The sequence below is a fragment of the Gopherus flavomarginatus genome, chromosome 10 (genome assembly GCF_025201925.1).
Source record: "Gopherus flavomarginatus isolate rGopFla2 chromosome 10, rGopFla2.mat.asm, whole genome shotgun sequence".
In the NCBI taxonomy this organism is placed as follows: Eukaryota; Metazoa; Chordata; order Testudines; family Testudinidae; genus Gopherus; species Gopherus flavomarginatus.
In genome coordinates, this window is record NC_066626.1 from 43,698,557 (window position 1) to 43,710,980 (window position 12,424).

The 12,424-nt window shown below is 41.4% G+C and overlaps 1 protein-coding gene across 1 annotated transcript in view; it reads right to left on the reverse strand.

Annotated features, from left to right (window-relative positions):
- UBR3 (ubiquitin protein ligase E3 component n-recognin 3) overlaps positions 1 to 12,424 on the reverse strand; it is a 217,965-nt gene that overhangs the window by 131,568 nt on the left and 73,973 nt on the right. The window contains exon 18 of the mRNA XM_050916261.1: positions 11,522 to 11,661. Within this exon, the coding sequence (XP_050772218.1) occupies positions 11,522 to 11,661 (140 nt within the window). The remainder of the gene's footprint in view (positions 1 to 11,521; positions 11,662 to 12,424) is intronic.

Genomic DNA, 12,424 nt, shown 5'->3' on the forward strand with positions numbered 1-12,424 from the left:
AGATGCATCATTTCTGGTATGTTTTCAGGAGATATTTACCTGCTTGGTGTCTCTCTCCGTCCAGAGAGGGAACAAACAAAGAGAGCACAAACAAAACCTCACCCCCTCCACCAACCCTCTCCCAGATTTGAAAGTATCTTCTTTCCCTATTGGTCCTTTTGGTCAGGTGCCAACCAGGTTATTTGAGCTTCTTAACCCCTTACAGGTAAAGTGATTCTGTACCTCTAGCCAGGAGGGATTTTATGTTACTGCATGCATAAAGGTTGTTACCCTTCCCTCTATATTTATGGCAATACTGCACAGACAAAAATCCCAATGCATGCATCACTTACCATCTCCAAGATTTCCTCCCACCTGGAAAGAATCTCAGGGATGGTAAAGCCAGAAATTCGTGTGAAAAAATTGCTATCACATTCTCCCTAGAACCGGAACCATAACCGCTTGTTATGAACAAATACCTGCACAGCTATGGCACCCTGCATTGGCCAGACCATTAAGTACAGGGATTTTATCAATGGCGAAGGGCTGGCAAACCTGAGTGAGAGAAAATGGAAAACTTGTGATAAAATGTTGATGGACATAATTTCAGAATCCATGCCCCCCACCCTTCACCAAAAAAATCCCACCCCACATCACCACACCACATCATGAGAGATCCAGGGAGGTGGAGGCAGAGAGCTGTGTCTGACGACGGGGAAGGGAATCCAACAAGAAGATTTCCAGGAAGATTGCTGCAGTGGCAAAGGACCGCATGGCAGTTACCAGGGAAAGCACTGTCGTGCCCAAAGACAGTATGGAAAAAAGATAGTGAGATGCAGAGGCAACACCTGGAGGCAATTCAAAGCCAAGATGTCCTGTTGCAATGCACGCTACTACTACGGCAGTAGGCAATGCAGTACTGCAAACCAACACCCAGCCATGTTATACAGCCCCTACAACAGGAGTTCTCAACCTTTTTCTTTCTGAAGGCCCTCCCCAATGTGTTATAAAAACTCCACAGCCCAGCTATGCCACAATTACTATTTTCTGCATATAAAAGCCAGGCCACCATTAGGGGTAGCAAGCAGGGCAATTGCACAGGGCCTCATGCCACAGGGGGCATCGTGAACCTAAGCTGCTCAGACTTTGGCTTTAGTCCCACCTGGCGGGGTTTGGGGCTATGGGCTACAGTCTTGTGTGGCGGGCATTTGGCCTTCTGCCCTGGGTCCTAGCGAGTCTAACGCCGGCCATGCTTGGTGGATTCCCTAAAACCTGCTGAGAACCACTGCCCTACAACAAAGGCCTCTGGGAACAACAACTCCTCCCCGTTGTACACTTAAGCACTGCTCCCAGAAGCCATTCCCCAGCTCAGGGCACGGAGAACAGTGGCACTTGGAAGACAGTTCCTTTGAGCCTTCTACGACCCCTAGTAATTTTGAGCTTCAGCGCTCAACACCAGAGGCGCAACAAACAAGAAGAGGCAGAGCCAAGCCATATACTTGCCTGTGACTTCAAGCTTCTTAATCGTTGAGTTGACTCCTGAGTGTTGCACTTCCCCGTTTTGTTTCATTGCTCTTTTAATGAACGGGCTTTTTGTTATTAATATAGTGTTTCATAATTAAAAAAACTGTTTCATTTTCGTTTCAGTTGAAGATTCACTTGTTTGTCACTAACAGATTGTTTAACAATTCAAACCTTTAAAATTTAGTTTCTAAGGAGTCGACAGTTCATTTTTCACAGAAAATAATTAAGTTTGTACTAATTCATAAGGCTTTACAATGACATGGAGGCAAAGATACAAGGTACAAGACAGACTGCCACAGCATTGAATTGCCACTACCATAAAAAAAGCACTGAACTGCACAAAACACTTCCAGCCCTTTCCCCCTCCGCTGGTTAACAGCTGGATGTACAGCTGCACAATTTCAGGCCTAAAGACTCAAATTAAGTGCAGTGCACATCCAGATGATATTGCCTCCGCTGTTCACATTTTGTACTGGACACCTTGCTGGCTGCTCAACTACTGAGCAAGTGTCTGCACCTCAGCTTCCCACCCCTCACTAAGGCTTTCTCCTTTACTCTCACAAATATTGTGCCAAATACAACACGCTGCTATAATCTTTGGGACTTTTTTCTGCTGCTTCCAATCTATTCCACAAAAAGCGCCTACTCCCCTACAAACAACCAAATGCACACTCCACTACCATTCTGCAACTACTGAGGCAGCAGTTAAACAGTTCCTTCTTTCTATCCAATTACACCTCTACCTCGATATAACACTGTCCTCGGGAGCCAAAAAATCTTACCGCTTTATAGGTGAAACCACGTTATATCAAACTTGCTTTGATCTGTCAAGAGTGCGCAGCCCTGCCCCCTGGAGCACTGCTTTACCGCATTATATCCGAAATCGTGTTATATCGGGTCGCGTTATATCAGGGTAGAGGTGTAGCTTGTGAATGGCTTCATTAACCAGGGAAGCAGAGGAGCTAGGTCTCTCAAGATAACCAGAGCAATGTCCACCCCATTAATGTCCATAGCATGCCCAGGGACAAGTCCATTGAAGTAAACAGAGCTGAGTTCCAAAAGATCCTGGCTTCATGGACCCTTCCAGACCACCCAGCATTTCTGTCCATAAGTTTGCCATGGTGGTGACAAGCCCTTGGAGCACCACGGAGAAATACTCTTTTCTGTTTATGAATTTTGATGCCTGGTTGGGAGGGAGGGGACAAATAATAAGCATGTGACTCCCATCAACTATCCCAATCAGCTTGGGAATTCCATGTGTGAAAAGCCAACAATAACCATTGCAACAGCATTTTTTCTCTGGCATCACACACCGGCATGACTGTGGTAGATCTTTCCATGCCGAATTGGTTTGCTACAGCCTGGAAGCATTCAGTGGTGGTCACCTTACAGATGGCAACTGTGTCCCACTTACTCATGCGTATGGGCACAGCACGCTGCTAGGCTGCTGCTGTATTTAGCTCACTACACACATCCAGAAAGGCTGTCTTCCCCATTCTGAAATTCTCTCACCACTGCTGGTCATCTCAGGTCATCTCAGATTAGCCTTATGTGGTACCAAACCCAGCACATTCTTAAACATTACTTTTCTCTTTTCAACTTGGTATCTCAAAAGCCAGGGTAGGCATTAATTTAAAGAGCAGCTGCTAGTAGAGGTTTAAGTCTAAACAGCAGTGTAAATCAACAAAGCATGTCCTTTTAAACAAGTTAGATTTTTTAAAATATCACCATAAATCTTTTTTAAATAATTTCTAACCTAAACCCAGATTTAGTTTATTCATTTCATATAAGATTTTAAGCAACTACCACTTTAACATAGCTACATGAAAGCAGTATTCAATTATTAAATTACTACCACAGTAAAAACATGCAGAAATCAAATGCATAGAAGTTTAGCTCCACCAGGTCCAACACAAGAGAGTTTAACACATGGTAGCATTCCTCAAAACTATGACTGGCAAAAATTATTTTTGATGTTCTGGCATAATACGAGAAGACTAGTGCCCCACGCACACACATATGCAGAGTTTGTCTATTAATCTTCACATATTATTGGGAGAATACATGATATAGTTTATTCTACACAAGATGTGGACATCTTTACCATTTGCAATACTGTTTATTTTAAACTGTTTTATTTTGGTAACTATAGAAATATGAGGGGCTAAATTCAGCCCTAGCTACATGGGTACAACTCACTACTGACACCAATGGATGTCAAAGATGTCTGATTATGCTAGGAATGATTTTGGCCAACGGGTATTCAGTCAAAATTTACCCTTGTTAATAGCTTAACTGGGATTTAAATATTAGTAGGTAATTTCTGCAGGTCCACTATACTTGGATGAATTTCACTCTATTTAGACCTTAACTATCATTGCTGTTAAAGGAAGTTAACTACATGCATCCCAGAGGAAAATAGAACACTAAATGCCTATAGCAAAATTCAACCTTGTAACAAATGACAATGCATACAATACAATGACAAACAACAATCAGTGTGATGGACAAGATCAAGCAATATTTTTAACCTGAATGTTCCTTGAAGCAAATGTGCTCTCTGCTTTGGGTCCCCTGAAGTTCTGCAGATGATACCCTTTAAGCACAGTTGTACAGCAATGGATGTATGGCTGTCAGGTTAAGGGGCTGATATTAGGGAACAGGTCATTGTTTGAGTTTTAATTTTTTTTTAAATGTACATACAGAAAACAGAGTTTGGGGATTTTGCAGAAAGAAGTCTCAAAGTAGCAAAGTACATGAATATTTTTAAACTGCAGCAGGCCATAACATAGAACTGTAGTATTGACTGTGCATTTTCATCATTCCTTCTGGGATCCTATGCTTTCATTTTTACAGATGACTTAGTAGACACCCACAAAACCATACAAGCTCTCATTCTTGCAAGAGCCCTGTAATTTGTTGCTACTTAAAAAAGGGACTCTGCACAGTTTCATAAGTAACCTCAACTCCCACTGCTATATGAAAGGATATTTTAAAAATCTTAACTTAGGGTGGATGATCTGTTCCAGAGCTAGTGTAATCTGAACAGATTTAACTTTAAAAAAAACAAAAATGCTCTCATTCAGCTTCAGAATCCTGAAATTAGACTAATCCTGTATGACTAACAAATACACCAGTCAGCTTTATATGTTGATTATCAATCCTTGACACACTGTTTTATAGAAGGCTATCAATGTGGGTGTTCCAGAAACCAGACTTGCACATAATCCTTTAATCTTCCATCAAGAACACACTCCGAATGGTCCAACAGAGCTAGAAAGGGAACACACCAACCAACAATCTAACTAGTTCCGATAGATTGACTTTTTTCCATCTTTGGTATATACTGCCACCCAAAAGAGACAGAGTATTAAATATCAGGTTAGTGCTCTGTCAACTGTCTCAATTGTACATATGAAACAGGACTTGTTCAAAGGTGATATATAGGTCTGGTACCGCTAATATGTACCAAAGTGAAAGACTCATCACTTTGCCCTCACTCTCAGAGCTGGTCGAGAATTTTTCAATGAAATGTTGTGTTTTCTGACTGATTCAAAACAATGAACTGAATCTGTATTTCCCCCATCCCAGGTGAGTGCCCTAACCAGTGGGCTATAGAGTTTGTCTCATTCTGGCCCAAATAATATTTTATTATTTAAACGAAGTTGAAGATTGCCAACAGGAGAGATTGAGAAAGACCCATCCCCAAAAAACCAAGTGGTTAGGGCATTGACATGGGATGTGGGAGATATATGTTCCAATCCCTGCTCTGAATACCCAAGCACTGGGTTATTAGCTATTCTGGGATATCCCGCTCTGGATTTTTGTGAAAAATTCTGAAACATCTCTGGTTCACCCTGTTGCAGAATGGGAAAAATGTTCAAAATCTCAAAAATGTTTGCAGGACGTGAGAACTGTTTCCCCACTGAGCTATACTCCCAATGCTTGGCAACTGCAAATAAAGCTATATTAGTTTCCAGGCCAAAAACAAAACCCATGCAAGACTGGAAACCTTTATTCTGGAAAGTGTTGAATTGTAAGGGCCTGTCTCTCCAGCTCAAAAAACAGCAAACGTGGTCTAGCTGCACACCTTTCAAAATCAAGAGCCTATAAACCTATACAGATGTGCCTTCATAGTGGTGGATGCTATCTTTTGTGTAATCTTCAGTATAGCTTGGAGGAGTTTTCTTATTTACAGCAATCTGAATATCTTTACATGAGAGCTTTCGAAGTTGTTTTATCATAACCAGACACCAGCAAATTCACGGATCTGCATCTGCGCCCTAGACAAACTCATGCCCCAAATGAGCAAAGATTTCATGAGGACCAGAAGAATCTAATTTCAGTCACGCCTATGCTAAATAATTCCAACTTGGAGCACAGGTGCTAAAAAGTCTCTTTGTATCTGCTCTCAGAACATCATAGTGACAGTTACAGAGAACCTCTATGCTCTCTCTAGTTGCATTTTAACAGAAACTGGTAACCTGCCCTGTATTCTCCACAAATTCCTGCTGACAAGATGTTCCGCTAGTTCTCAAGTGATTCCACTAGAAGGAGTTTTATTCCACCCTCACCCCACAACTCCCAGGCATTTCAGTTAATCATTCAATATAATGCCAAAATGCTTGTGGCTTTTCAGATTCCTTTGCTGCTTGTCTGCTGTGGGGCACGATGAAGTTGATAGAACATGCTCATTCACCAACATCCCTCAATTCCTCTTCTCCTTTGATATCATCAACTTCTGCTGCACTAAGTCCAATTTAGTCTGCAAGCTCCTCAGGACAGGAAAGGAGAGGTTACTTTGTACACTAACTTGAGTTCTTTGAGATGTGTGAACCTATGAGCACTCCAAGTCAGAATACGCATGCCCTTGATTGGATATTTTTGTCAGCGGTGTCCACAGATCTCCATCTGCGCCCTAGACAAACTCATGCCCCAAATGAGGATATATAGGGAGGACTGACCACCACTCCAGTTTCTTCTCAACCACAGAAGTCCCAAGAGAGGCTCCCAGGCCCAGAGGAAGGGGGGCAGGCCGCAGAGCACCCAGAGGAACACACATCTAAAAAAACTCAAGTCACTGTACAAGATGAGTAACCTCTCCTCCTTCATGGGTGCTACATGTCAGGAGACTCCCTTCAGCATGGAGGAGGGTGCCAAAGAAGTGGATTTAGTACGGCTCATAGGACAATGTCACCAAAAGCCATGTCAGCCACAAGAGAGTAATTCCAGTAAAACGCACATGGTGAAGACCAGGTGGCCACCCTGCAAATATCTGAGATGAAAGTGAAGGGAAGCCCAGAAGAGCATAGTCCTGTCAAGTTAAAAGGCAAGAGCTTTTTTAATGTTCAGTGTATGGAGGCTCACTTCTTCCCCTGAAAAGTAAGGCTTGGAGTAAAATACCAGGAGATGAATCTCTTAACAGTGAATTCAGAAGAGACTTTAAGAAGGAAGCAAGGGTGTGGATGCAGAGACACCTTATCATGGTAGACCACTGTATATAGTGGGTCCACCATCAACAGTCCAAGCTCCCCTATCATCCTGGATGAAGGAACAAGGCAGTAAAGGAACAAATGAAGGAGGGTACAACTCTCCATAGGTTCAAATGGGGGTATCCCTCCGGGCACTAACATGAGGTTCCATGGTGGAGTTGGTTTCTTGGGTAGGGGGAAAGAGATTGAATAAGGCCTTTAATAAATCTTGCAGTGGTGGGATGAGCAAAGACTGAGAATCCTTCTATGGGAAGGTGAAAAGCTGTGATGGCAGCGAGGTTCAGGGAGTTCAGGGATAAGCATGGGGTCTTTAAATTCAGCAGGTAATCAAGGATGTGAGCCAAAGAGGATTTGAGAGGAAGCAAAGCTTCATGACAGGTTTCAGAGTAGCAGCCGTGTTAGTTTGTATCCGCAAAAAGAACAGGAGTACTTGTGGCACCTTAGAGACTAACAAATTTATTTCAGCATAAGTTTTCGTGGGATATAGCTCACTTCTTCGGATGCATAGAATGGAACACACAGACAGGAGATACTTATACATACAGAGAACATGAAAAGGTGGAAGTACACATACCAACTGTAAGAGTCCAATCAATTGAGATGAGCTATCATCAGCAGGAGAAAAAAAACCTTTGAAGTGATAATCGAGATGACCCATAGAAGGTGTGAGGAGAACTTAACATAGGGAAATAGATTCAATTAGTGTAATGACCAAACCAGACTGTCACCTGACAGTCTTTGAGAGAATGCAGAGACCTCTCAACATCATCACTAAACAACTTTGGGCCTTCAAAAGAAAGTTCTTCAACCAGATCTTGTACCTCCTGTGGGAGGCCAAAAGACTGCAGCCAGGAAGCTCAGAGCATGACTACTAGCGTAGCCATGCAACATGCAGCTGTGTCAATGGTATCAAGTGAGGAGTGGAGAGATGCCTTGGAAACTGTCTGACCCTCTATCATGAGGGCCTGAAATTGCTGTCTCTGCTCCTGAGAAAGGTGTTCAATAGAGAAGAAAATTTTGAATAGACTGTGAAGTCATACTTTGACATCAGGGCTTGATAACACTGGTCTACAATTTTTGAGAAGTCGTCTGCTTCAGAGATAAAATGTAATATTTATTATGTATTTTATTGGCCTGCTAAACCCAGGGTTGTGAGTTCAATCCTTGAGGGGGCCATTTGGTACAAAAATTTGTCTGGCGATTGGTCCTGCTTTGAGCAGGGGGTTGGACTAGATGATCTCCAGAGGTCCCTTACAACCCTGATATACTATGTGCTGAATTCAAATATGACAATTAAAACAACTGATTGACTACTGTTTCTAAGATATTTAGGTTTTTACATTTTATGTCTATGTATATTGTGTAGATAGAGTTTTAATCATCAATTGTAAACCTAGGTCTTTTCATGTGTTTATGGTTGCTTTACATGATAATATTTCACCTGTCCTGTTTATGTAACACTTTAAAAATCAGCAAAAGGGTTATATAAATAAAATTTATTATGAAACAAAAGGCAAAAAACTATTATGTACATAGTTTAGTCCTATTCAGTGTCTACTCGACGCTTCTTGGCTTGTCTCTTGTATTCATTAAATGGAGCATCTCTTGTCACTGTCCAGCAATAGTCTGCAAGCATTGATGGGCTCCATTTGCCCTGATAGCCTGCCAGGAGATTCCACTGCTGTAGTCTGGAGCCCAACAGCTTTGCCTTACTCTTGGGTAGTTCCAAATCCCTGACAAGGTCATTCAGTTCACCTTGTGTTATGTGATGTGGTTCAGAGGAGGAGGATGGGAGAAAATGTGGGTCCTGTGACATTGATGGTTCAGGACCAGAAGTTTCATCCTCTTCCTCTTCCTCGTCTGACTCAAGTGAGAATGATTCTGGTGCATCAGGAACCGGCAGTCCTTCTCCATGGGGTACTGGGCGTATAGCTGATGGAATGTTTGGATAATGCACAGTCCACTTTTTCTTCTTTGAGACACCTTTCCCAACTGGAGGCACCATGCAGAAGTAACAATTGCTGGTATGATCTGTTGGCTCTCTCCAAATCATTGGTACTGCAAAAGGCATAGATTTCCTTTTCCTGTTCAACAAGATTTGTTGCACAAGTCTTGCAGCATATGTGTGGGGCCACCTCTTGTCCTGATCTCCAATTTTGCAGCCAAAATAAAGGTGATAGGCTTTCTTAACCATAGTGCTTATACTGCGCTTTTGTGATGCAAAAGTCACTTCACCACAAACATAGCAGAAGTTATCTGCACTGTTCACACAAGTACGAGGCATCTCTGCTCACTTTGGCTAAACAGAAATGTGTCCCTTTGCAAAATCAAACACTGACAAATAAGAGAGCACGACACTGTATGATTTCTAGAGCTGATATAGGGCAATTTGTTCAGCAGAGTGATGTAAGCTTCGTTATGATTGCATCATCCATGACTTCTAGGAAGAACATGATGCAATTCATATCATGTATGATGCAATACCAGCTTCAGATTGCATCATTCATTGTTTTGCCTCAAAAGCAAGTACTGTCCAAACCCAGTCATAGATTTATTCATAGATCCAGTCAAAGATGTATTTCAATCATTTCTGGTTTAAATTGAGATCCCTTCCCTTTATATCTCACTTATCCTCCGCCTTTCCCAAGTCAAGGGTCGTATATACTGACCCAATAGCATATCTTGAAAACTAGAGCCAAGCAACAATTTTAAGCATCATTTTCGTTCTCAGTGACCCAGAATTAGTAAAGTTGGACTACATTTATTTCAGAAGCATTTTGGCTGTAAAGCAGTGTAACTGGCTACTCTGAGCTGTAAGAAAGCCAAGAACTAGCTCATACAACTCAGAAAGTCCAATTGTTTTAGGTCCTTTTCAGAGGGTGTTGAACAGAACCAGTGTTGCCAATTCTGTTCACTGGCACCACCTGCGAGTTGGGAATCAGACAGGAGGTACCCTAACCCTCTGGGAGGGATATACTACTTTTTGTTGGCTTATTTACACGTGGGTGAGAAGCGGTTGGAGTTGGCCACACTGTGCGTGTGCAGTAAGCAAAGCTTCACTGATGGGCAAGGCAAACTTGCCCTGAGGAGATGAAGGAAGGATATCCAACATGGAATGTTGGGATTCCTGAATCTCATCTGAGACTTGTAAGTTGTGTGCCATCTTTTCTATGAGTTCTTGAAAGGCTCTAAAGTCATTGGGGTAAGATGGTGGGGGAGACATGATATCCTCCTCATCACTAGATGAGGCTTTGTGGGAAGGTGGTGTTTCTTCCTCTTCCACTGGTGTCCTGTCTGGAGGGATCTGGGGGCATCGGTTTATGTTCTTAATATGACCTCTTTTGTGATGGCACGGTGTAGAAACGGTCACCATAATTAACCCACAGATTCCAATAAGCCCAAACTCTCAGAAGACCAGAACAAAAAGGCTGATTCAGAAAAGTCTCCTTTATTATGAAAAATATTTTTAAAAAGGATACCTCCAGGTATTAATTCTCCAGCGTTTTCCTACGAAAAATTATGGATTTCCTATTCAACATCTGGTAGATGAAAAATAAATGCTCTTGGTATCTAAGGTGTCATTTCTCCATTTTACAGATGGGGAAACTGAGGCACAAAAACTAGATTTACCGAAGGTCAGCCAGCAGGCCTGTGGCAGAACTGGGACTAGAACCCCAGCTTCCTAAATCTGAGTCCAGTGTTGCAGGTCTCACTTGCATCTGTTAGTCATTTTCAGTTAGAATTACAGTAGAACCTCTGTAAGTTATTCTAGTAACTATTGCAGTCACTGCAGATTGTTTACTTGCACATTCAGAAATTTCAATAACCAAACATGGAAGGATAATATATCATGTGTATTACAGTTGTCAAAATAAATGAACAATCTTTTAACATATTTTACAGTACTCCAGACAATATATTATATAATAGCTTGTCAAAGTACCAAAACTCACCTAGAGTACATGGCTATGAAATCTTCACCGACGAGACACCAACATCTTTTGGTGTATGAATCAAAGTATTCTGATCACTAACTGCAAGTGAGCAAGATTCTTCTGTTTTTGATTTTAGCATTGGCTTGTGATGACACATGGCTAAGACCATGAATCTGTCACGGATTCTGTGATTTTACAGGCCCTCTTTGACTTCTTGAAAATTCCAGTAATTCAGCCCTGGCCAGCGAGGTTCAGGTTCCGGCTTCACCCCAGCCAGCGGGGTGCGGGCTCCTCAATAAATCCATGCTTTATTGTTTATTGCCAACATCCTGTGCATGACTTTTGATAAAAATACCCATGACAAAATCATAGCCTTACACATGGCTAATGCTTGACTCATTAGGTCTTATGTTTGGACAACAAGCAACAATTCATTTTACATCCAAACTCATTTTATGTCCATTAATGCTTACTATGCAAGAAAATGATGAAAAAGTCAAAACAAACAGAAGGGATAAATAACTTATTTTTATCATGTAAAGCATCTTCCCAGTATGTAACTTGATTATTAAAAAATGTTAATTATTATACCTTTGGGTGTATACATTCCTTGTTGCATAGAACCTCCAGGTTCAAAAACGGGAGCTTTAAAATCAGCAACTGCTGACAACATTGATTCAAAGCTTAAACTTCCTGGAACAATGCCACTTTTGGGATTGGGGTTTTCTGGAATGTGATCTTCATGTTAAGAAAAACTATTGTTATCAAGGACTATTTAACAGCAGAAACGTAGCATATCACTATTTACTTTTGCCTAATGTTTTAAGAGCTTCATTTAAGATGCGAAACTTTTGCAATGCTTTAATTTCACCACAAGAGGTCTGTGTACTACAGCAGTTCCATTGTAATCAAATTTATATTGTACCATATCAACACTTTTTGGGTATAACTTTAATTCTGTACACTACTTGCTAGGGTGACCAGATGTCCCGATTTTATAAGGAAAGTCCCGATTTTTGGGTCTTTTTCTTACATAGACTATTACCCCTCACCCTCTGTCTTGATTTTTCACACCTGCTGTCTGGTCATCCTACTACTTGAATTACTGCTCAAGCTGCGATGGGCTTATTCAGGGATTATATACTAATGCACATCACTACAAATATTCTTGAACATGCTGTTAAACTTGTGCAGATACCAATAAGGTGTGGTGCGTAGGATTGTTTAAACTTTCCAAAAATCTCTTCTCTCAATTAGCAATCTTTCTGTATACAAACACTCTCATCCTCAGAAAGTAAGTCTTGAGAGTGAAAATGTCAAGCAAGCTCACTGACTGGCGATTATACATACATATGCACTCACGTGCACTTTTTGTTATTAAAAAAACATACATGCTTGTATCCATGTGATAAATAATGATCACTTGATTTCTAGTACTACTAGTAACATACATTATTTTGAGTTAGGGTTAAGCACAAACAAAGTAAGCAGATG